The 27071-nt window shown below is 39.0% G+C and overlaps 1 protein-coding gene across 1 annotated transcript in view; it reads left to right on the top strand.

Moving 5' to 3' along the window:
- The window catches only part of wdr11 (WD repeat domain 11), an 87478-nt gene that overhangs the window by 30499 nt on the left and 29908 nt on the right, over window positions 1–27071 (top strand). The window contains exons 6-16 of the mRNA XM_057848134.1: window positions 3657–3822; window positions 5137–5248; window positions 5829–6027; window positions 9125–9225; window positions 9331–9507; window positions 11490–11574; window positions 17486–17592; window positions 19091–19166; window positions 19967–20075; window positions 25402–25523; window positions 26669–26816. Of these exons, the coding sequence (XP_057704117.1) occupies window positions 3657–3822; window positions 5137–5248; window positions 5829–6027; window positions 9125–9225; window positions 9331–9507; window positions 11490–11574; window positions 17486–17592; window positions 19091–19166; window positions 19967–20075; window positions 25402–25523; window positions 26669–26816 (1402 nt within the window). The remainder of the gene's footprint in view (window positions 1–3656; window positions 3823–5136; window positions 5249–5828; window positions 6028–9124; window positions 9226–9330; window positions 9508–11489; window positions 11575–17485; window positions 17593–19090; window positions 19167–19966; window positions 20076–25401; window positions 25524–26668; window positions 26817–27071) is intronic.

Genomic DNA, 27071 nt, shown 5'->3' with positions numbered 1-27071 from the left:
TTGTTTCAGATCTTTAAAAGATCATACATAAGTGCCAAAGTAAACGTGAGCAATTTGTGATGTTGGAACTGGACAGGTTAATGTTGTACCTTCATCTCCCTGTTTTCCTTTCATTTTTGGAGATGTTGCTTTTATCATGGCATCTAAGACTGAGAAGTCTTTAATGGTTTCTTTTTGTTGCTGCCTTTGGATGTCAGACATTTCTGGCTTCAATGTTTTTCCTGCTCACATCAATGAACTGCTAATCATCATTGAGTCATGTTTCTCTTATGGACCTTCGCCTATCTAATCTCATGAATGTTTGTCCGTTTCTACTTTGTTTGATCGTATTGCAAAAGAATGTAGCTGGCCCTGTAGTATTCAGCTCTTTGCAACTACTTTTCCCCACAACTGGGAATTCATGATGTTCAGATATGCAATAAGTCAATTTATCGCACAGTAAATAAAAATGAGGATGGTCATTTTCTGGGCTGGGATTTATCGCCGCATGTGCGCGTCAGGCATGAAAATCTCTCACCTTTCGGCGAAATTCGCCGTTTTGAAGTCAAAAAGGGCGACCTACGTGAATTGCGTAGATCCGAGGAGAAATTCTTTTTGAGAGTAGGGGGGGGGGGTCGGGAGGTTTTATTTAATTATTATTATTATTATTATCATCATGTGATTAACTTAGTACGTAAACTGAGCACTTAAGAACACAGTCAGAAAATCCTTCTAGATGCTTCGCTGACGAGAACCAATCATCGGCCCAAGCTGCGTTCCATTATTCCAAACGCGTGCACTCCTTACTGTAAATGGAGTGCTCGGAGAGCCTTTGGTTGCATTGCAAAGCTGCGAAAACAAAAAGCAGGCCTTATCCACACCGGGGCAGACCAGAGCGCAGCATACACACTTGCCTGTATTTGCCAGCAGATTGAATTTGGTGAGTAATGGTTTCAATCGTTTTCACATTTTGCGATATAAAAAAGTTACTGCCATTCGTTGCAGCTTGCGTTGAACACTGCCAGAGCTAGCCAAATCTCCCATGAAAAAAAATAGCTCCCGTTAAATTGGCGTCAAGCTTGTGTATTTAGCGGTAATATAAACAAAGAAACACACTGTTGAGTCAAATTAAGCGGCATGCTCTCGGATGGAGGGGGCGCCTCACATCGCTCCCGTCGTCCGCCGGAGACGCGTTATTTTCGGCTTGGATTTGAGCTGACGGCCGGTGTCGGCACAACACCGGCCCGACGAGTGGTGGGAATGAGTCCTGCTTCTTAAAGCTTTTCAGAAATACAGGGATCCCTCGTTTTTCGCGGTTAATGGGGACTGGAACCCGCCGCAATAAGTGAAAACCGCGAAGTAGCGCCCCCCCCCCCCCCCCCCATTTTTTTGTGCATGTTCAATGCATTTATTCAGATTTTACATTGGAGAAAAGATATATATATAAGACATGTTTTTTTCACTTTTTACACCAAAGTATCATTTATAAATGGTTTTCAAGCACTTCAAAATGTAAGAATTATGATAAAGTTTAAACATGTTACTGTCCCACCGAATTAATTTTAAACAAGAATAAAGTAGTAAGAAAATGCTTGGCTTTATTAAATGCTTCATAGTGAGTCTACTCAAACCCTCTCAGGCTTTGGTAAACGGTGATTGACACATGTGCAAAGTTTTTCTTTTTATATATATTTTTTTGTTTGAAGCAACTTATTTGATTGAATAATAAAGACACAAATGTCCTAGCCAAAATGTGGCCCAAACGTAAAACAACATTACTTCAATGGAAAAATTTGTTTCAATCAAGAAAAATAGTTTTCAAATGCTTTTTTTGTCTCAAATTTATTTTTGCAATCAAAAACAATTTTTTTAATTGAAGTGACTTTCTGGGGATTAAAAGTATGTACTGTATTTTGATTGAAGCAACTTTGTTTTTGATAGAAGTAACTTTGTTTTTTGATTGAATAATAAAAACACAAATCTACCTCCATCGTTATTGAGAGAGAAAGAAATTAAGAAAGCTTTAAAACTAAAAGCCACCGGGGAGTCTGTTTTTTTGTTTTTTTAAAATATTTATATTTCATTACATAGACATGCGTCGTAGGGAAGGGAGATTGAGGGATAAAAAAAGGAGTTAGATGAGGCTGCTAAAGGCAGTGGAGACCTCATCAGCTGGGTGAATAGCAGACCTGGTAAGAACAAGTTTACAAGGATAGTCGGGTATTAAATACAATTATAAACACAATTACAATGTTATTTTTCTATAAGATTTTATGTCATTGCTTTATTAATCATTAGGTGCTAGAGTTGTTAAGTATGGATAATAATGAAATAATAGTTTTAAGAAAACTGTGCTGTTGGTGGCTCAGTGACCATCTGATGTGGTTTGTTCTCAGATGAACAAGTTGAGGAAGGAAGTTTTGATGCAGAGGTTGAAGGAAGAAAAGAGGCAGACTGACTGAGTCACAGCCAGAAAGTGTTGATGACAGTTTTGATTTCTATTCACTGTTGCCCCCTCCCAATTAAAGTATGTCACAGTCGCAGCCAATTATTATCTAAAGCTGGTTAAAATTGAAGTTATGTTGTTTTAAGGTGTATTAAATACTTGTTCATGTGCCCCTTTTGATCTACGAGCACCCGCCCCTCCACCGGTCTCTGCATGGCCCTGCTGAAACACAGTGTGGGTCGACAGAGCTCAATATTTTGTTGGGGTGTACAGTGTACTGGAACATATTTCCTCCGCACCCTTCTCACCTTTTTAACCCCTGACCCATTTTCATGCCTGGCGCGTGCATACATTTGTGCGTGTACTGCGTGCACTCGGTATACATGCATGTTGATTGCATGAGACTCCAGCTCCTTTCAGAAATGTGTATTGGTCATCAACACACCACAGAATTAAAGTTAATAAATACAAAATAAGGAAACACATATTAAACATTGTAAAACATTAACATTACTACATTGAGGTGAATGGAAAAAAAAGACAATGTACTAACCACTTTAGCCTGCTAAAAAACATTGGCAGTCTTCTCCGAAACGCAAAATTGCAGTTTAAAGGTGACACTTCAAACATGAAAACTCGCAGCATTTCTCGCAACCATGCGAAAAAAAAAACATCTATAACAGACACCACTTGTGTGACAAAAAGAGAAGTGCACTTTTTTTCTCTGAGTGTAAAGCTTATGATATTGTTTAGCCACAAATGGATTCATTACCTCCTCACTATTTATCCTTCACACATCCGCTGAAACAGAAATGTCATTCAATCCAACTACAGGCGACAGGGAGATCAGGATTTTATGACACTGTGCTCTGATCCTCATGGAAAATGCAGTCTTCCTTTAGGCAAAACACTACCGCTTTTGTCAACCTGCGCCGCTAAAATCAACCCAAACTGAAAGTTCCCTAGTGTTGCTGTACATTAACAGAGGAAACATTGAGGGCAGAACATTCACATTACATTACTGTACAATATCCAATTTATTTTAAAAAAATTCTTATAGTATTAAGTATAACTTTGAGTCATCTAAAATGTGAATTGAGTCGTCAGAGCATGCCGATTGTATAGAATGTAGACAAAATAGTTATTAAATATGAAAGATCCTTTGAAAAATTGTAATCATCTTGTTACTTACTTTACATTCTTATGTTTTTCTCCACTGTGTGATTCGTAGTGCGGAGGCAGTGACGTTGAACGACTGCCTGCAGTTGTCTTACCTGCCGTCCAAAAGAAACCACATGTTGCTGCTTTATCCCAGAGAGATCCTCATCCTGGACCTAGAGCTCAGCCAGACTGTGGGAGTTGTCGCCATTGAGCGTTCCGGGGTACCCTTCATCCAGGTGAGGCTTTCTAAATGTAAAGAACTGCAAAACTCAGTGAAGTTTAATGCATGTAAGCCAGTGTTTCTTTTGGCAGCCCTTTATTTTTCATCTTAGTCTTTTGGATGAAAATACTTATTGGTCTGTCATTTTTTTGTCATTTCAAAATGTGTAAGTCTTCGTGTAGAATTTGTGGACCAGTGTTGTTTTTGGGAGCCTTTTTAATTTTCCACTTAAGCTGCATAAGACTGAACAGGTTTTTTCCTCGTCGCATATAAAGTCAATGAAATCGCGCGTTGAAGCGTGACAGACAGTCTAACGACGGGTGACACGAGTTACATTAAGTGTGTAACGATCACTCAGAACAGACCTCTAAAGGCTAAAGCAATACTGCATATTCTCTCTTGCCAACAAGAAAAACCAAATCTTGTTTCAAAACAAGCAAGCCTAGAGTGAGGCCTAGCTAGAAGGACAACGGTGATTGGGGCGGGGTGCAGCTGACTAAATTTAAGTACAATAAGCAAATGTCACTCATTATGAACACATGACAGAAACTGTCGCATTTTCGTCTTGTTCTCGTGTCAGACGAAAACTGGCAATTGTCTAGCTACCAGTATTAACAGGACATTGACTCAATATTAAAACACCTTATCCTTAGGCATGAATGTGAAAGTTGCAGGTAAAGACAATTTGGTTCACGCAACTGTATGGTATATTGAATATTTTAAAAATGAACAATGTTATGTGTATCCTTGTTCAATATCAATAGAGTGCTGAGTTTTGACTTGAGTTTTGCTGATAAAAATCCCCTAAACATTAAATTATTACGTATATTACTTGCTTTTTAAAAGCAATTAAACTTGTTAAAGGAAGGTACAACCTGATGTTTTTTGTAATGCGTCATTCTGCGAATACAACACTAAATTAGTGCGCATTTTGCAATTCAGTGTCAGGACATTTTATTTGATATACCGGTACATGTATATTTTATAACTAATCAAAAAAGAAAAAAACTGTTAAAATTTTCCACTTGAAAAAAAAATACATTATTTCTGTTTGGCGGTGAGTGTTCTGGCTTGCATGCAAATGTTCCTGATAAAATCAAAACGTACCTGACAAAATATCCATAATGTTCCTAGGAGGTGATGATAAATGTTGATATTTCTGCAGAAATATTTTTATAAAGATTAATTAGTGAAGGGAAAAAAATACCTTAACTGAAAAGTTTGGCTATATTTATAAAATCGGTGATCTCATGAACATGTAGACATTTATTTGCACCAATAACTAGGTGGCAGATTGGTAAAAAAAAAATCATCATCATCTGTGTCTCAGGTGATTCCCTGCGCCCAGAGGGATGCCCTATACTGCCTCCACGAGAATGGATGCATCACACTTCGCGTGTGCCGTTCCACTTCGGCCCTTGAAGAAGGATCAGGAGCAACAGGTAAACATCTCATAAGTGCAGTGGCGCTATTTGTATGTACTAAGCTCACTGATAACCCCTAACTCACGGTGAGGCTGTCTCCTCTTCATTTATTCAGCCGACGCATAGTGCAGGCAGAGCCTGAAGCCTATTTGTGTGCTCCAGTGGGCTTTCAGACTCTTACTATCTCATTTATCTTTGGCTTAGTGTAATAGGCCAATGGGAGTATATTGTCTCAGCAAATGTCTCTCTTTCTAGTTCTTTCTTGCTGATCTCTTCAGCTTCTTTTCTTGCTTCCCTGACAATTTCTTTTATGAGTCTTTCACACCCTCATTTATACGCTTATTTCTATTCCTGGTGCTTATCTCCTTAAATCCTCTCGCTTTATTGTCCTACTCTCATTTCCCCTCCCGCTTACCTTTTCTACTATCCCCTCCAATTCATCTTCTAAACACGTTTTAAATTTTTTAAAATAACAAATGAATGTCTTATCTCACACTTGTCAAACATTTGTCATTGTGCTCTCTGTTCGCCCATCATTTTTAGCCTGTCTGCCTAATTTTAAGTCACACTTAGGTCGTATCTTCAATTATATCCTCAGACCCAGAACAGAGTTCCCAGGAGCTCGTTTATGACCTCCGCTCTCAGTGTGACGCTATTCGTGTCACGAAGACTGTCCGGCCTTATCGCATGGTTATTTGCCCCGTCTCTGAAAACAATGCTGCTCTGATGGTCAGCGATGGCAGAGTTATGCTTTGGGAGCTTAAAGCCTTTACTGGAAAAGCGTCTGTCAATCCAAGGTACAAAGGCACACACACATCGGTTAATATTTCTGCAGACATTTACAGAAACAGCCTTGAAAAGCTAAGTGAGGTAACGGTAAGAGTCACACTACTTTATCAGTCACCTTAAATAAACTTCCTTAAAAACTGCATAATCCTGTGACCTAAATTTTAGCTTCTTAGCGACTGTCACAGGTAGGACATGGAGGGACTTAAGCTATCTCACTTTCCTTTGATGGGAAATTCCCAAGCTCCTATTGAGTACTAGACACGACTGTAATTCTCATTTTTAGCTTGTTGCTTATGTGTTAATATAAGTAGACAAATAAGCCCTAGCAACCTTCAATATAAATGTGTGTCATTCCGGGTCATAGCTTCACTCTGTGTTAGCTTTGCTTAGTTTCAATAAATCTGCTTAAAATTACCTGGGTTTTAGCTTTCTGAAGATAGAAGAGATGAACTGAAATGACAGGCAAATGTTTCCATTGTGTACATCCTTGAACAGTCTGCAGATATGTGCGAGCGAAGAGAAAAAGTAAAGGCAAAGACAGCCGTAGAAAACTTCTTCTTGATAAGTTTTTTATTCTCTTAAATGGACAAAAGATGACAACACACAATTCCAGAGTAATAAAAAAAAAAGATAAACGCCTAAAGCTAAACACATTTTTTAGGAAACAAATACAGTGGTACCTCTACATACGAAGTTAATTCGTTCCCGGACCTTGTTTGTAAGTGGAAATGGTTGTATGTTGAGCAGGATTTTCCCATAGGAATACATTATGATTCCATTAATTCATTCCACAGCCCAAAAACCTACAGTAAATTCTTCAAAAAATACTGCTGGTACTATTTCAAATGGCACTTACGCATAGCAAAACAAATAAATTATCAATAAAAATCGTAATGATAATAATAAGAACAATAACAACAAATATTCCTGTAATAATGTAACGAATCGGGTTCTAATGTGGCGGACGTTTTTTGCTGTACCTGAACGCACCGCGGGGCTGACGTGCCAGAGACAGCGGTGAGCTTGAGAGTTTCACTTTCACTGTTTTCTTGAGAACACCGTCAATTGCGGCAGACAGTAGGCGTTTTGTGTTGAATAAGTTGTGAAATAAATGATAAAAACGTGGCGAAGCTGGCGATTTCTTTGGCGATGTTACCACAATAGTAATTGTCAGCTTAACTTATAAAGACTGGCGAACGGTGGTTGGAGGAGGACCGTGGAGATGTATTCTTGAGCCAGTTCACGGATGCGCACCCCACGCCCATATTTTTCTATAATTTGCAACTCCATTTAAAAGGTAAGCGTCACCATTTTCTTTGTTTCACCAACTGTACCAACTTTTTTGAAACCTTTTGTGTTGATTTCTCACACAAGAAAATCCGCTGTGCGTCCGTCTGCGGTGCTGTCATGTCGTCGTATTTCGAGCATGTCGTCGGATGTAGAAACAAATGGCGAGTCAAATTTTACGTCGGATGTCGAAAAGATCGTGTGTCGGAGCGATCGTATGTCGAGGTACCACTGTAATTAAAATGCAAGCTGACCTGGACCTCGGTTCTCGAATGCCCCAAGGGGCCTCTGAGAAGATCATGATGATAAAGGGGATGTCCCAATCTAATCACATGATCGGAAATCGGCTGATTGCTCAATTTTTTTAGAAGATCAGAAATGTGTGAAAAGAATTGGGTTTTTAATTAAAAAAAAAAAAATTGTTTATTTTGCTTCATGCTCACACAGCGCCACAGCCTCTCACCCTCCCTCCTGCTAAGCAGTGCGACCAAACTGTTTTTCTTGGTCACCAGTGCAGCTAGCGTTTGGTATTTAACTCATTCACTCCCAGCTATTTTCACCGGAACAAGGCCCTTCGCGCCCGGCCGTTTTACTGGATTTTGACTGATTTTGCAAGGCCCGCAGAAAATTCTGTTCCATTGCTATATAAACATGGAACCCACCAAAAGAAAGATGACTCTCTTCTTTCAGCAGATAAAAGTAAGTTAATATCTTTTTCCATTCTTTAGAAATCAGCATTAGAAAATAGCTTAGTTTGAGCAATTTTCCAATTTCTGATGAAAAAAACTTAGCTTTTTGTGAAAGCATACATTTTAAACATACCTTTAACACAGCTATTTTTTGCTTTAGTTACATCCCAAACATCTGAATAATGTTTTCCTTTTACAAAATAGCAGAAACAACATGACAAATAGAGCTTTTGATAGCAAAGTAACAATTTAGTTACACATAACTAAATGAAAGATGACGCTAATGTGGCCACGACAGTCGGTTAAACTTTTCCCTCATCGTTGCCTGTCTCAAAAGGATGAATTTTTTTGAGTCTCTGCGGGCTCTGCTCGCGAGCAGCACGGACTCAACGGTATCTAGTGGTCCCGGTCGTTCTGTTCGGTCTTCCAGCGCCTGGCATCCCGGGCGTCCTACCGGTTGTTCTGCTCGGTCGTCCGCCACCTTGCATCCATTTGGTCGTCTTCCGCCGGTGCCCCGGCTTTGCGGCTTGGCCTCTTGTTGCCGTTGAATGGAGTTGCGGGTCTTACCAAATGCACTAGTTTTAATAGCGCAATATAATATTGCAATATATGGCAAACCCGCAATCCCAATTAGTTTTTTTCCCAATATCGTTCAAGCCAATTTATATTTTTTTACTTCCTAAGGTCTAAAAAGTAACAAAATAATAGCGAAATATTTCCAAAAGATACAAAAATATACTGTATACATTTTATAGTCCGCAATACTCCTGGAAAAAGAGAAAGAAGGAGTACTGTAAAAAGTACAGTACTATAACATGTTTGGAACTTGTTCAAATGACAAAAAAAAACAAAAGAAAAAGCTTTTTTCAGTATCGGATCGGGACTCCGTATCGGCCAATTCTCAAAATCACGTGACGGACTCTGGTGCAAAAATATGCGATCCGGACATCCCTAATTATAAAAAAAAGTGGTTTAGCTTAGCATGTTGGATCTTGATTCGATGAGATTGACACCGTTTTTTATTTTTAAATGTCAAATTATCTCTTCACGTTAATCTGGTTTTCTTCATGCATCCTGTAATTTCATGTCACTGGATATTGAATTATTATTTTCTCTCCTTTTGTTGCAGTTCAGGGCTGTCTCCACTCTACTCCCCTGTGTCCTTTTGTGGATCTCCTCTGGCTCCAAACCAGAAACATATTCAGAATCTCTCTCTCAACAACATGATCGGTATGACTGCTTCCATCATTTACACCAGGGGCGCCCACACAATATCTTTGCCTCTCAAGCTACTTTTCAATAGACCACAAATTCACAGTAATTTTTTTTCTCGAGGTCAAACTTTGATAGCTGGTGAGGCCCCTCTTGCATCCTCCAACCAGCAAGAAGTCCAGCTGAAGTTTCTATTGACTGGTCTCCTATCTGGTTTGCCATTGCCACCCTTTGCCATCCGTATGTGTCCACCTCTTACCACCAAAAACTTCAACCACTACCAACCGATGCTGGCTGTTGGTATGTTCCTTTGCAAGCACACTCACGTACTAATATTTTCACTCTGATTAGGACTTTTTTTTTTCTAAATTAAACTACCGCAATTTGCCGAATATAAGGCGCACTTTTTTCCCCCAAAATCAACTTGTAAAATCATGGTGCGCATTATACACGGGTACATGGATGGAGACAGAAATATATATATATATGTTATATATATATATATATATATATATATATATATATATATATATATATATATATATATATATATATATATATATATATATATATATATATATACATATACATATACATATACATATATATATATACATATACATACATATACATATATATATATACATATACATATATATATATACATATATATATATACATATATATATATATATACATATATATATATATATATACATATATATATATATATACATATATATATATATATATATATATATATATATATATACCTTTTTTTTTTTTTATTGACACGGCCATGTTGTCTTGAAGAAACAAATGCGGCGATCTGTTGCCGACCCTTACGGTATGTGACGTCACCATTTTGTTTCGGTAATACTTCACCCTGATCAGCCGAATGATTTCGTCTGTGTTAAATTCTGCTTTTTTCACTCTTCATAAAGCACAGAATTTAGTTTCTTGAACTCATTTGAGTCAACATTTATTGCAGCTCCGCAACTCGGACCATAACAAACGTAACACAACACAGACTTCCTGTGTCACTCAACTATATCTGTCCCTCGGGAAACTCAAACCCAAATAACAGTAGTTCCTATTGTTACTGTCGTGTCGACAGCGATGAGCTCTCTCAGATTTCTGACGTATGTTCTCACTTTCATTTTACCGTATCAATCCATGGAGGAAACATTTATTCATCATGATGAAACGTTATATAGCAGCCTTTAAAAGAAAAGTCACATCTGTTTTGTTTTCTCCTGGATTCTGGTAAGTTGAAGAAGTCATCAGATCATATTATTACCGTACATATTGTCAGTTTACGGTAATGTTTTGAACTATCAATGTGCTATGCTTGTGCTGTGTTTCACCAGTCAGTAAAATGACATTTCTGTATCTGTACACGAGCTCTGTTTTCTTGTATTCTTCTATTTATTGGTGCTAAAATTAGGGTGCGCGTTATACACGGGTACAATAAATTTCCCTCGATTTTACAAGTAAATTTGGGGTGTGCGTTATACACGGGTGCACCTTATATTTGGGAAATTACGGTATTTCAGTCTGTTTCGTTCAATTATGAAGAGAAAATGTAAAATGGGAAGGGACTCAAAAGGAGCCCTACTGCAACCAGTGTGGATGGGTCTTATTAAATGAACCTTTGAAGTTTTATGAACATGTTCCATCCAGGGAAAAGACTCACTTTTCTATGAAGAGAGTGGGAGTACTTTTCATCAAGCAACAAATTTGAACATTATTCGTTGCATTTACACAGGAGGGGAAAGTCTTAGTCATGGAGAAATATGGGAATTTATTTCGTGACAATTTTAAGCTCGATCCTTTTATTTATAAGACCTTCATTTTGTGACTAACCAAAGCTTTATGTATTCCGCGAGGGAACTTGCTGTGTTGGAGGCTCTCTCTGCGGTGTAGAACACAAAATATACAGCAGAGTGTAAATTGAATTTCCCCTTGAGCAATTATAATAAGCATAATAAATTTAATTCCTGAAAGGAAAAACACATTTAAGTGGTTGAATGTTATGCATGATTGCCTAGTGAGCTGGGTTGGCTCAAATTAGGTGCTATCATTTTCAAAATGGCTGTTGAAAATGTCAAAACACGAGAACTCACTATAAAGAAGGGCCACAAAAGTACTTCATGTTTTGTTCATATACAGCCATGATGATAATGATAAAAGTGGCAATAGAAAAAGTGGCAAAAGAAAAAAAAAGTGAACGAACCTGTTTGTCTCAGTTTCTTTTTTTAAACTATTTTGTTTATACTCAGGTACGAGTAATGGGTCTGTGCTGGTCTACAACCTTACCAGTGGTCTTCTCCATAAGGAGCTCAGTGTCCATTCTTGTGAAGTAAGGTATGCTGCGCTCAATGCCCCTATGAGGAAACTGAGCAGTTATTTTAGAAGCCTTTCCAACATGAGCAGCAAAAACTGTCATTTTTTAAGTCTGAAAATTACTCACTGCTGGCAGGGATTTATGATTTGATCTTTTCCTTATATTAATTAACTACCAATGTGAATATTTAAAAATTTATGCTCCATCTCTGGGAGCAGCCATCTGAAATACGAACATTGAGAGTTGGACAAAAAAAAGTGTTTGCCAGAAGCATAAAATCTGTGTTAACCCTACAAAGAGAGCAGGTGTGACTGTATCCCTGTTTATGGAGCATGTGAAGGCATGCAGCCCATAGTCATTAATATTGATGGTGTTGAGGCCACTGAATTTACATTCAACACATATACATCAGAAAAAATTTGGTGAATACATGTGTACACAAAATTAACAATAATTAAAAAAAAAAAAAAGAAAAGAAAATTGAAAAATACTGTTTTAAAGGTATAGACCCTACTCTCATGACGTCACAACCATGCCTCCGCGCCATCTTGTCCGTCTACTCGTCGTGTTGACGCATTACCGCTACGTAAATTCCTCCTATTATGGCGTGTTTTTCTGCTCGTTAACATTAATAATCAAAATGGTGAAGGCGTGTGTGGCGGTTGGTTGCAATAACAGAGAAGATAGACGGAGAGACTTGAAGTTCTACCGTATTCCGAGAGACCCGGAGAGGAGAGCCAGATGGACTGCTGTAATTCGACGAGAAAACTGGACTCCAAACGATTACCACGGATTATGTAGTAGTCATTTTATATCTGGTAAGATGCATTTAATATATATTTAGAGGGTTTTGGGCTGACAACCACAATTAAGATCATTGCGAGGCTAATCACCGACAACATGCAGTTTCAAATTCAAGATGCTTATTTCTTCCACCATCATTACATTTTGAATAATATTTAGCTGGTACCAAGTGAAAGTAGCTGGCCTCGTCTACGGATCATCAGTTAAACAGGTGTGGCCAAACCTTTTGCAAAGGGGGCCAGATTTGGTGTGGTAAAAATGCGGGGGGCTACCTTGGCTGATTTACATAGAACAATATATTTAAACAAATGTTAGCAAGCCCTTCTGTGTGTCACATTTGCTTTATTATTTTTTTTCATTCATAATTTCATAATTTCGTCTTTGTGGCGTTTTCTTTCGACACTCGGGCTCTTGCAAAATACTGCTGCTGTGAAATGAAACTAGCTTCAAGTTGCTATAATTTCTCGCTGCATATCTTCCCTGTAATGTTGTCGTACATGTCAGCGTGTCTTGTTCGGTAATATCATTATCGCGTCACATCGAACTCTTTGAAAACAGCGACTGTCTCTTTGCAAATGAGGCAGACACAGTTGTTGCGTGTTTTATTGAAGAAATAGTCCAATATCCACCTATCCGTGAAGCGTCAGCCATCGCAGTCAACTTTTTTTTTTTTTTTGATTGTCGCCATTTTAGAAATCACACAGGGTAATGTTGCTTAGAGTGCTGCTCTTAATATTTTTCAAAGTTTCGTGAGAATAGGCCGAGTTTCTGTGGAAAAGATAGTTGTAGATATCAGGGTAGCAGATGTCAGGCAGAGAGGGCGAAGACAGCGGGTCGAAAAATATCGATTTAGGCATCAAATATGGATCTGGCGAATGGATAGACTGAAGCTTTTCCACATAACGCCTTTTATGCAACGCATCCAATGAGTTTACAGCGTCTGAAAGCACCGGGGCTTCCGTGAATTGTTCTATAAATTGCACGACAAATTGAAACCATTGAGAATATGGATAAACAAAGACGAACAATATGGCGCCCGAATACAGCGACACGTCATTCTGTGACGTTGGTGAGTAGGGTCTATACCCCACCTACTGCCTATAGTTACCGTATTTTTCGGACTATAAGTCGCAGTTTTTTTCATAGTTTGGCAGAGGGTGCGTCTTATTTCGTTGTGTAAATGTATTTATAATGATCATGAAAATATGTAGACTATTTAAACATCAAGCAAACTTGCGTTTTTTTTTTCTGCCAACTCGAGATTAAAATAAATGTCAAATCCACTGTCCGCCTGTTAGAACAGACACGCAAATATAAAAGATATAAATGTTTATTCAACATCCATCTTACAGTCTTGTTTAACTAGGAGAATTAGTTACAAAAGACAGGCTTTAATTTGTTATCATTATGCATATATGCACCGGCATCGTCACAAACTTGATCACACAAAATGCAACCACGCATCACATCCCCGCATTTCCTCCTTCTCCTGAGTCCCCACAAATAAAACATAAATTTTTTTTTTTTTTTTTTTCGGGCTCGCGCCTACAAACAAAACATAAAATTTCAGTTTTTTTCGGGCTCGGGCAAGCAAATCAAGTTAATTGATCAGGCTCGGGCCGCGTCGGGCTTTAATACCCGCGGGCCGGTTGGGTCGGGCTGGATTTTATAGGACCGATCTAACTTCTAGTGTCATGTAATGTTAGCATACCGTACACCTATTCAGCCTGTTGTTCTCCATTGTATTTTAAATTGCCTTTCAAGATGACATGCCTGTTCTTGGTGCTGGATTCTATCAAATAAATTTCCCCCCAAAAATGTGACTTATACTCCGGTACGACTTTTATGTTGTTTTCCTTTTCATTGCGCATTTTTTGGCTGGTGTGACTTATACTGAGGTGCGACGTATAGTCCGAAAATTACGGTAGCTGGAATAGGCTCCCAGCACCCCCACGTCTCTCGTGAGGATAAGTAGCACGGAATATAAAAACAAAAATCAAAGGAAACAAAGTTTTTTTGTGTCGGTTTTTTTTTTAATACTTAAAAAAATTAACTAAAAAATTAAAAGGAGGAGTTAATTAATATATTATTTTTATAAGTTTTTGCTTTATTCGTCATTTCAATTTTCTCTCTCTTTTTTTTTTTTAATCATCAATACTATTTTTTATGTACTTTTGTATCGCTCCAATGCTTTACGTATATTTGTTGTCTGGCTGGCATTCACGTCGCTAGACGTCTAATGCAGTGATCCCTTGCTACTTCGCGCTTCAAATGCGCCCTCACTCCATCGTGGATTTTTTTCAATTAAAAAAAAAAAACAAAAAACAGTATTTTATTTAAAAAAGTTAATATACATGCATGTATACGTGTACAAATCATCATTTTCTTTTATAAATATATATATATATATATATGTATATATATATATATATCATGTCATAATTATTACATTTGCCGTGCTTAAAAGCCTTTAATAAAAATTTACATTGAAGGTTTTTTTTGTTATTGTTTGTCTGTTTGTTTGTTTGTTTGTTTGTTTGTTTGTTTGTTTGTTTGTTTGTTTGTTTGTTTTTTCTAAATTATACTTTGGGGAAAAAAAGAGAAAAACGTGTTGTATGTATCTTTTTCCAATGCTTTTAAATCTGAATAAATACATTGAAACCCCCCCCCCCCCCCCAAAAATGTTTTTTTAATGTACATAAGCGCCGCCTCTACTTTGCAGATTTTCAATTTTCGCGGAGGGTCCCCATTAACCGCGAAAACCAGGAATCACTGTACATTTGAAGTGGGATAGGAAATTTATTCATTCGCTGCCAGCCTCTAAGTTCAAATGGATTGGATGTCTGCTAGTGATAAACTCATTCAAATTCACAGTAGAAGGATGGATACAGATTGGATGTCTATCATGTCAATAACACTGAAACAGTTAAATTTAACGACATGTTAATGTTCTATAAAGATGTCATCTATATATGGCATCAAAGTTTCTCCTGCTAGAATGACTCCATGATGGACAAGGCATGTGCCGGTTACTGGTTTCAAGGTGTACTGTGGTATGAAAACGTCAAGGTTTCAAAACTGCTAAAATTTTCCGTCATACCCTCACTACGGTACTAGCTATTTTTTATGTCCCATAAATGAAGGGCTTACTCTTCCTCCTCAAGTTGCCGCTTAGTGTGAGTCAGCTATGCTGCACGCTGGCTGGAGGACATAAAACACCTGAACTCTTTCCCCCATCGAAGAAAACGACGTCGCTGGTATGGGAATACTTCGGGTACAGGAAAGTTACAGACTGCCGCGGTATAGGTGGGCCAACCTACATGTAAAAAATGTTTGCGTGGGGTGGCTACTAGAGAAGGCAATATCTCGAATATGATTTATTCATACAAAATAAAGGTTAGTAAACGCTGTCATGATCGTTTCTCACTAGCTGCGAGAGTGTGTAGTGCGTCTAGCAGTGGTAAAACATACAGTAACGTATGCTTCTTAATGAGGCCGATAACGTGCCTAATTAGCATGCAAATTTAATTTCAATTAGAATGTTTCATTTATTTATTTATTATTTTTTTAATTTACTTAACCTTATACTTAAAGTATTCCAATTTGCTAATATGTTGTTTTAAAAAATAAAAATCCTATTCAATGGAGAAAAAAGTTTTGGTTTTTTTTGTAACCAAGAAGTCTCAAAGTAAAACATTTTAGAGCTGTAATTGCAATAGACCCTACCCACCGACGTCACAAAACCACGTGCTCGCTGTATGGTTCCGCCCACTTGTCCGTCATTTTGTCTCTGTATTAGCATTGGTTTCAATTGATCGAGGAATTTAAAATGCATTTCATGGAAGACCCGGTGCTTTCTGATGCCGTAAACTCACTGGATGTGTTGCATAAAAGGCGTTATGTGGAAAAGCTTCGTTCTATACAGTCGCCAGATCCATATTTGATGCCCAAATCGATGTTTTTCGACCCACTGTCTTCGCCCTGTCTGCCTGACATCTGCTACGCTGATATTTACAATTATCTTGTCCACACAAAATCAGCCTATTCTCACGAAAATTTGAAAAACTTCAAGAGCTTGGAGGCTTATAAATACTTCGTTGCTGGTTGGGTGAAACAGGTCCTCGTCCACGAAAATTCGGCAGGAATCTATCTTGTGCTTGGAAAGGTGAGTTACGAAATTTTCAAATCAAAATCTTTTGTTATTGCTAACATCCACTGTCAAGTCTAATGTATTTCATGTCGTTTGTCAATGGAGTTAAGGCTTTTAATGTTTATATGGTTTAGCGATAGCACTCTCACTACATACATACGTGTATGTTGTCGGCGATTAGCCTAGCAATGATCTTAATTGTGGTTATTTGTCAGCCCAAAACCCTCTAAGTATATCTTAAATGCATCTTACCGGATATAAAATGACTACTACATAGTCTGTGGTGATTTTTTGGTGCCCAGTTTTCACGTCGAATTGCAGCCGTCCATTTCGCTCTCCTCTTTGGATCCCTCGGAATACGGTAAAACTTCAAGTCTCTCCTTCCATCTTCTCTGTTAGTGCAACCAACAGCCACACACGCCTTCACCATTTTGATTATTAATGTTAAGGAGCAGAAAAACACGCCGTAAATAGGAGGAATGTACGTAGCCGTAACAGGTTAACACTATGTTTTGACGGACAATTGGGCGGTACCATTCAGGAGAGCGGAGTTGTGACGTCACGTGGGTAGGGTCTATACCGTGATACCGAGAAACCGTGATATTTTTGCTCAAGGTTCTCATACCGGCTAATGCCTATCATGGACAGCACAGCTTTTGAGTGTAGTGCTAAAAAGTGTAGTACAGTAGTTCAATATTGGTGGAGGTAGCAAAAGGCCTTAATGCTGAAGAGTCGAGAAGCCATATGCCCCGAAACAGCCAAGGAGGCCAAACTATTTAGCATCTCATTTACATTTACAGGGAAAATTGACTAATTAATCATGTGGCTTCCGACTCCCTACCCGACTCCCTATCATCTTATTATAGTGTAGTTTTTGCTCCCGGTGTTCTAAAAAATATGTAATTTTGCACTCTTGGCTGGTTTGATTTACTGTGCATTTATCCAGCTTTGTCACTTCATGTATGTTCATTCCACAGGGGTATTGAGTGGGTGAGCCTCACCAGTTTTCTGTCTTTTGCCACTTCTTCTCCTAACAACATGGGACTGGTTCGGAATGAGCTGCAGCACATTGACATGCCTACTGGTGAGAAACACACAAACAGCAGGGGCATGATTTGCTAAAGGCTTTTGTGTGTTATAAATGGGTGCAAATTAGATTGGTCAGTTAAACAGATATTACATCTGACCTACTAATTGGGGCAGCTCTAAATTCAGGGAGAGAGGGGGGTGGACTACATAAAGGTAAGCTGAAGTTGTTGATCATTTGCTTCTTTAACTCTCTGAAAGTGGGTTAATACCTTGAGGTACTAAAGTGAATTTGGAAGAATCAGTCTTTTCACAAGTGTATTTGTTGTAGGGCTGCAGCTATCGAATATTTTAGTAATCGAGTAATCGACTGAAAATTCTATCGATTAATCGAGTAATCGGATAAAACAAATATATTTTTAGGTGAAGAGCAATTATAAATATGCATGAGAAAACAAGACATTTCATCTAATCTTGAAGCATTTTCAGTCAATCAATGTCTTTATTTTCGATGTATATTGTTGAAAACAGCCAACAATTGCATCTCAGATGTAACTAGAATTAAAAAAAGACAAAATCACTGCTTTCACTCAAAAAACCTTTAGATCTTATTAAAATATAAATATATTTATACCTAAAAATGCCATTACGCTTGATAACACACATCACTTAAAAGTTAGGATTTTTCCCACCTGTTTCAATTGAATTTCTATTTGTGTCAAGCCATTTTTAAGTTCTAGTTAAGTTTTACGCTACTCTAAACTGTAAGTCCTGATAGGATTTTGTGTTTTTGCAGTGTTCAAGATAATTGTATGATACAGGCTGTATTGGAGCACATTAGGGACCAGTGCTACTTGGTGTTTTATCCAGCAATGACTACTAAGCTAAAATTGATAGTTAGCATGATTAAGTTTTTATTTTACACCCTCATCACTCCACAATGCTATGTTATGTTAAAGCCTGTATGTAAGACACGTTAGCCACGCATCGAAAGTGGTCATAATTAATAGAAACCTAGCCCTCCGCAGGGCTAACGTTGCGTGAGCTAGTGACTCAGACAGTAACGTTAATCTTATTTTTTAGCGCTTAGCGCTCTTTATTAGCGCTTAGCGCTCTACTGCTTTAAGATGGCCGCTGTTTATTACCGCTGCCCAGATGCGGCCGAGTCTATCATAGTGCATCTAGTTCAACATACATGTGATCTCTATGAGACTCCTCAGATGCTACCTGCTACCAACTTAACATCACGCGAGCTAGTTTTTAGCAACGTCGGCGTAGTTTGGAGCGGCTGTCGGCTGCGGAAATTTTTTATATATTTTTTTATTGCTTCTTCCTCTACGCACGTGACGTCAGCGCGTTGTCCCGCATTAAAAGTAGTCCGAGCGAAACGTGATGCTTAGAGCTGTCAAAATAAACGATTACTCGAGGTGAATAAAATTACTCGGATCAGTTTTTAAACTCGAGTTACTCGAGTTGCTCGAGTATTCGTTTCAGCTCTAATTTGTTGTGCTACCTCTCTCACTTTATCTATTTGTGTCTGTGTTTGTGTTTGGCAGGACGATGCTTTGCATTCAGAGGTGAGCGAGGAAATGATGAGCCACCCATTGAGATGATAAAAGTTTCACATCTAAAGTGAGTTTTTTTTTCCAATTACCTAAAACACTAAGCATCGAAATCATGCAATTGTTAGTACTTGTTCTGAGACGCTTAAGTAACATCAACGCTTCTTCAGTACTTGCCCTACTTACTCAGGGCCTCTCTTCCCAGGGCTGCATTCACTCACGTCCAAAAACACTGGGAAATCGTAACCGTTTTCATCATTTTTACTTAAAAGACCACCTGAGTTGATTTGAAATGTAATGAAGAATACATGGAATTACCTGAGACCTACCCAAAGCCGTGAAAGGCATTTAAGATAAAAAGTTAGAATAGAAAGCCATTAGTGACAAGGGTCAGGGCTTATTAAAACCTAATGTGTGATATTCAATAAAGGTCATGATATAGCGGCAAAATAATGGCAACATAATCACAGAAGTTACCATGGCATTTGAATTGGACTGCATTTATGCAAATGTCCTTTTACCCTATCCTCTTGAAGATATAAAGGTCTCAGTTTAATATGAAATGAAAGTTTACATAATGCCATTCACTGAAGCTGTTAGTTAACACTGGCATTTAAAACACTGACATGGAAACCAAAGACTATTGCCCCTTTCAGAAAAACCTTGATGTCCTGAAATATGTGTGTGAGTGGTTCACGCTTACAGTATATGTGAACTGAATCTGCTGGTTCAATTAATTGATTAATTGTGACATTACCATTCCGTCTAAATTGTGGTTCACGTCAACATTTTGCGATGTTTGTGTCTGAAAGTGGCTAAACACAAATGAAAATTTTGCCATGTTTTTTTTACATTCACATTCATCCTCAGGCAGTACCTGGTTGTAGTGTTCAGGGACAAACCACTTGAGTTGTGGGACATCAGGACTGGAACACTTCTTCGAGAGATGGCAAAGAACTTCCCTACAGTTACAGCTCTGGTACATAGATGAAAAACAAGTCAATGTTTGTTTTTGTTGTTTTGCTTCTACAGTATTTTTCCGTGTTTTGCAGGATAAGAATAAACCTTTTGCGAAAGCTCCGCCCCTCTTAGCTAGGGTTGCTAAGCCGACAAGCTTTGTAACTCCAACGGCATAAGCCATTACAAGGAGACATATACCAGAGTGCGTTAAGTGATTTATTTTGGAGCAATACCAGCGAAGCCTCCTCCAGATTGAGGCAAAATGGTTTACAATATTCAGAGGAGGGTTATATTGTCATTATAAGAAAATGTAAGAAGCTGTTGAGGCAAAATAATACAAGTTCAGCACTTACAGCAAAGCAAAGGGTTGGGATACTACGGTGTCTGTTTACAAAATGTTTTGTGAAAAATATGAAAAGTTCAGGGCGTTTATTATGTTTGATGAAGTAAGCATCGCTTTAATGTTAACACACTCAATGAGACGGCTATACCTATCGTGTTATATTGATGATATCCTAGTAAGATATAATATTAGATATCAGTACAACTTTGATATGTAGTTTTATGAATGTTCTTACCTCTAAGTGCAAGTTTGGCAATACTGCTCGCTAATTAGTCTCTGGCGTTAGCTTAATCTTTCCTGAAGAGAACATGTAACATGTACAGTCAAGAAAATAACTATTTGAACACACTGCTATTTTGCAAGTTCTCCCACTTAGAAATAATGGAGGGGTCTGAAATTTTTCATCGTAGATGCATGTCCACTGTGAGAGAGATAATCTAAAAAGAAAAATCCAGAAATCAAAATGCATGACTTTTTAACAATATAATTGTGTGATACAGCTGCAAATAAGTATTTGAACACTAGTCTACAATCAGTAAGACTCAAACTTGTAACATGGCCAAGGCAAAAGAGCTGTCCAGTGCTTAATTTGTAAATCATAAGGTGCCGGAACGCAAAGTACATATGACAGCCCAGGGATGACGAGACGGACACAGGTCCCGGAATATAAGCAGAAATGGTGCTGAAACAACATGCAAATACCCACTTGCCATGCTGTGGGACTTATAAGCCTCAATTTTAGATGATAATAATTATAATACATTGTATTTCTAGAGCGCTTTTCAAGCCCCACAAAGACGCTTCACAAAAGAGATGGAATCATAGTACGAGCAAAACAATCATAAAAAAATTAAAAGCATAATGTCCATGGTATGAATGTTATGACAATAATTTAGAATTATTTGGCTATATTCTGCACAGCACGGGCAATTGTCCACATAACCACAGGTGGGACTTACAGTCAGCAATTCGTTTCTCAACAGGTCTAACTAATAAAACATAAAAAAGATTGGCACGGCGGCCATATTTAGTTGTCCAAAACATTCCTTGTTGTCATTGTTGCTTTTCTGACTCGTTTGCCTGTCTTTTAGGCATGTTGAAATGCCGTTTGATCCTAAAGTTTTTTCCAATTTATGTCAGGGGCTGATTTGTTGGTGCAGCTTTTGAGCGTATCAACAAATCTCTGACTCTTTCACATGACGTAACATTTTTATAAACAGCTTTGTTACCAGCATCTCCAAGGGGCCGCTGTCCCGTTTCAGTGTGACCGGCATTGCCAATTTGGCGTAGAAGAAGTGGGTGAGCGTATGGGGGAGAGAAAGGAAGCGCGGTGTTGACTTTTACTATGGTTCAGAGTTGAAAGCACCGCTAACCAAAGTGCAGATTGTAAACAACATGCAATTCTTGTGATATGTTCTGTAAATGAATCTATGCATCTTATTATTTTATCCCCGCGACCCGACCCTGAAGCAAGCGGAAGATGATGGATGGGTGGGTGGGTCGATTGATGGATGGATGAATGGATGGATGTTTTTTAAAAACATTTTTATATTGCAGCATCACGCGGGGCTCCTATTGGTGCGCCAGCGCGACGCTCCGATTGGTGGACTGCATATCCGCCCGCCAGTGACTTGTTGTTTGTTTTGCATTAGGGTGGCGGAAAGAAGAATAAAATGAGGGGGTTAAAAGCGTCAAGGTTCCTGTGTTATTTTAGCTTCCAAGCTTTTACAATTTAAAGTGACTGTTTTCTGTTCAGCCCAAATGCTTGATGAAAAGTTTGGGCAACCATGACAAAGGCTACGTTCATACTACAGGTCTTAATGCACGAGTCCGATTTTTTCGTGTTTTTCCGACTCGAGTGAGGCATTAACTTGACGGTCTGAACGTGACAAGTCGCATAGAACGGGACCATTTCAAATCCGATCTGGGTCACTTTCGTATGTGATCTGGGCCACATTTTTCCAGACTGTCGCGGCGGTCTGTACTGTCCAGTCCCGCAAATCGGATTTCATGCAGCAATTACGTCATCAAATAGCGAGAGAGTCGTTACCGTAGCGATGCACCTGTGCGTTATTAGCGCCTAGCTTGCAGTGAACACGGCTTTCGGGGAAGGGCTGGGCTTCACAACAGTCCTAAAAAATAAAAATGGGTTGAGGATAAGCCTGAGAATGCTCAGTTTTCTCTGTTACAAGTGAGCAATATTTCAACATTGCTTACACGGCCGAGAGAGAGTCGGGGCAAACTGCCCATATGTGTGTGACGTGCACGGACAGTGCGTGCATGCTATCGATCCATATAAACTTTGAATATAAGCCTAAACGGGGATTATTTATGTCTGTTATTTGTGTCCTCCTTTTGAAAAGCAAAACATGATATCCCTGGAATGACGGATGACGTGTGTCATTTGTTTTGATGCTTCTGCGCATGCGGGTCTTTTTGCTTAGCGCGTGTCGGACTGCGAATTAGTGCGCATGCGTAATACTTGAACGGTCTCAATGGTGGATAAAAGCAGTCTGAACGGGCACGCCAAAAAAACGGATATGACAAAAAATCGGATTCGTGCATTAAGACCTGTAGTATGAACGTAGCCTTAGAGTGGTGGTTTCCAGTGTTATGTAATGTGTGCTCCATTTGGTAAAGCACTGTGATTTGTGGCGTTATTTATTGTTGAGGGCGCTAATGTAGCAAGTGATGATGATAATGAGTTTATCGCCTCATATTCTCCTCCACGTCGCTCGGCATAATATTATCCTTAATATTTACACACAACGGTGCCGGAACAGAGTACGGTAAATAGGTCCCGGAACAAGTGGAGTCCAAAATCAAGAGGTACCGGAACGTGTTCCGGCATGTTCCGGCTCAAATTAACCCCTGTAGCTGTCCAGAGACACCAGAGACAAAATTGTTTACATCCACAAGGCAGGAAAGGGCTACGGAGCCAGAGACACCAGAGACAAAATTGTTTACATCCACAAGGCAGGAAAGGGCTACGGAGCAATTGCCAAGCAGCTTGGTGATAAAAGGTCCACCGTCAGAGCAATCATTAGAAAATAGGATAAGCTAAACATGACGGTCAATCTCAATCGCAGTGGAGCCTCATGCAAGATATCACCTCGTGGGCTTTCAATGCTCCTAAGAAAGGTGAGGAATCAGCCCAGAACTACACGACAGGAGTTGGTCAATGACCTGAAAAGAGGTGGGACCACCTTTTTCCCAGGTTACTGTTGGTAATCCACTAAGACGTCATGGTTTGAAATCATGCATGACACGGAAAGTTCCCATGCTTAAACCAGCACATGCCAAGGCCCAGCTTAAGTTTGCCTATGACCATTTGGATGATGCAGAGGAGTCATGGGAGCATGTTTTGTGGTCAGATGAGATAAAAATATAACTTTTTGGTAATAATTCCACTAACCGCGGTTTGGTGGAAGAAGAATGATAAGTATTATCCCAAGAACACCATCCCTACCATGAAGCATGGGTGTTTTTCGGCGCATGGGACAGGATGAGTGCACTGTATTTGAGAGAGGATGACTGGGGCCCTGCATTGTGAGATTTTGGGGAACAACGTCCTTCCCTCAGGCAGAGGATTGAAGATGATTGTGGCTGGGTCTTCCAACAATGACCCGAAGCACACAGCCATAAAAAACAAGGAGTGGCTCCATAGGAAGGTTCTAGCATGGCCTAGAAGTCTCCAGACCTAAACCCAATAGAAAACCTTTGGAGGGAGCTCAAACTCCATGTTTCTCAGCGACAGCCCAGAAACCTGACTGATCTAGAGAAGATCTGTGTGGAAGAGTGGGCCAAGATCCCTTCTGCAGTGTGTGCAAACCTGGTAAAAAACTACAGGAAACATTTGACCTCTGTAATTGGAAGCTAAGGCTACTGTACCAAATATTAACATTAGTTTTCTCAGGTGTTCAAATCCTTATTTGCAGCTGTATCACACAAATAATTTGTTGAGAAATCATACATTGTTATATCTGGATTTTTCTTTTTAGATGATCTCTCTCACAGTGGACATGCATCTATGATGAAAATTCAGCCCCCTCCATGATTTCTAAGTGGGAGAACTTGCAAAATAGCAGGGTGTTCAAAAACGTATTCTCTTCACTGTATGCTTCATTATTTTGGAGATATTTATTTGGGAGCGACGCCGTACATCCGGATTGTTTAATACATTAGAATACAATTTAATACAGTTAGATATTCAATAGGCGCACAACTTTACCAGTTTGGACGTCCATAGTTTGTTAATGCGTTTCATCTTCTTCAGTGAAGTTTTATAGCAGTTTGCGATCTCAAACCCACCAAATCAGTCAATTAGACACGTGGCATCCAAGAGGTTGTCGGATCATGCTCACTAAACAAAGACATATGGTCGGTCAATGGCCGTTAAGGAAGCGGAGCTCGCAAATGGTCAATTGCACAATCTGCTGTAACCAAATGTGAAAATGCATAGTTTAGTTTACTCTGTTTGGTCCATATTTTATCAAAAATAATAATCAAGTATTTAGCTCAAACAGCCTTTCAGTAATTTTCTCCGTGTTCTGCACCTCCTTCAGTTCATGTGGGCACTTGGAATTATTTTCCCACAAAATATCCTTGCTCAGCAAGACGCAGAGCATCCTTAGGCCGGCTATGCTCATAAAACAAGAGTTATGCAGGACAAACTTTATAGTGGTGTTGTAAAATCCTCTACAGAGCGAATAAAACTGACAGTAGCCTTAATAATACATGCTGGCCTTCCTTAGTACCATATTGCTGTGTTATTTCCATATTGATTGCAAACATGAGATCCAAGACCACCGCTACAATGCTCCAGTAGTTACTATGAGGGAGTAAGGTTGGGGATTAACTCTTGTTTGCCTTTCCTTTATGTGAGAGTAAAAATACGTCAATTTCTTTGGTTGCTGTCTACTTTCAACCTTAACAATGATTCTGCCTTGATCAGCCCATGTTTTGATCAACTCCTCTAATTGCAATTTGTGTGTGACTTAAGGAGTGGTCCCCATCGCACAACTTGAAGAGCCTGAAGAAGAAGCAGATTGCAGCAAGGGAGGCCATGGCTCGACAGACAGTGTCAGACACTGAGCAAAATAGTGTTGAATCTTCAGTTATCAGGTCAGCACTCAAAAATAATGGAACACCTATGTGTCACATATTATTTCTTCAGATGAGCAGTACCGTATTTTTCGGACTATTAAGTCGCACCTGAGTATAAGTCGCAACAGCCATAAAATGCCCAACGAAGAGGAAAAAAACATATATAAGTCGCACCGGAGTATAAGTCGCATTTTGGGGGGAAATTTACTTGATAAAATCCAACACATAGAACAGATATGTCACCTTCAAAGGCAATTTAATATAAAAATACAATAGAGAATAACATGCTGAATAAGTGTACAGTAGGATGTTACATGATGCATGAACAACGAAATGCGAATATACTGTCCTCACCAGGATGCTACGGCTTGGTCCTTCCTGGCTGTACAGCGAGCTAAACTCCCAAATAACGATGCTGGACGTCCATATAATTTGCTGAATCAATTTCGTCCTTGATACCAAACAGGTTCGCATCAATGTAAATACATGATAATTAGGTTCTATTACAGCAATGACACAAACGGTTAGCATGCGTTCACTAGCATTAGCACATCGTTCAAACAACCACACAACTGGCTCTAAGTGTCCGATCGCGGGTGGAAAACACACAACAACAGAAAAGATGATACACACAGACGTTGCCTCTGTAGAGATATTTTACAAGCATAAACAATGATAGTAGGTTCGCAGCCATGTCTCTCTATTTCTCTCTCGCCCACTCTCTCAGAGACGCTGCGTAGCTCTCCGTCTTCTTCTGGCGTGTGAGCGCTCTTCTTCGAGTAAACAAGTGCGAGTGCGCCCCCACGTGGGCGTGAAAGCGCCACAAACTAAAAGCATGCATTTTAATATAAAAAAGTCAATAATACAATTCAGCACACATTGCCAAAGGCAGAATGCGAACGTGGCCATAGCTATTAAGAGTTATTCAGATGACTATAGCATAAAGCACATGCTAACAAGTTTACCAAACCATCAGTGTCACTCCAAAACACCAAAATAACATGTGAAATGATATCATAATCTGTTAATAATTTCACACATAAGTTGCTCCTGAGTATAAGTCGCACCCCCAGCCAAACTATGAAAAAAAACTGTAACTTATAGTCTGAAAAATACGGTATATAAAGTGAGGGAATTGCCTTTTTGTTTGATTCCTTCACTAGTCTGCTGCAAGATGCAGAGAGCAAGTCGGAGACCAACCAGGCCATATCTGCCAGGGAACATTTTGTGTTTACTGACACAGATGGGCAGGTCTACCATATCACTGTAGAGGGAAACACTGTCAAAGATGGAGCCCGTATTCCTCCTGATGTAAGTCCAAATGATATGGATAGATATTTTTTTTAATTGATTAGCTGACATTGACGTTGATAGACCAACCAGAATTGTTCTTAAAATGAGCTATTTTTACAATGATCACATCGTAACTTTGCCATATTACTACTACAACACTGAAACTAAGGAAAGACTTCAATACACTTTCTATTGTTCTACAAGATTTGATGTTATTTTATAAATTAACTCTCATAAATTAACTCCATGGCTACTGTTGACGGTGATAGAGGT

This window comes from Corythoichthys intestinalis, chromosome 10 (genome assembly GCF_030265065.1).
Source record: "Corythoichthys intestinalis isolate RoL2023-P3 chromosome 10, ASM3026506v1, whole genome shotgun sequence".
NCBI lineage: Eukaryota > Metazoa > Chordata > Actinopteri > Syngnathiformes > Syngnathidae > Corythoichthys > Corythoichthys intestinalis.
Note: the sequence above shows the minus strand (reverse complement) of the source record. Positions and strands in the feature narration are given on the sequence as shown.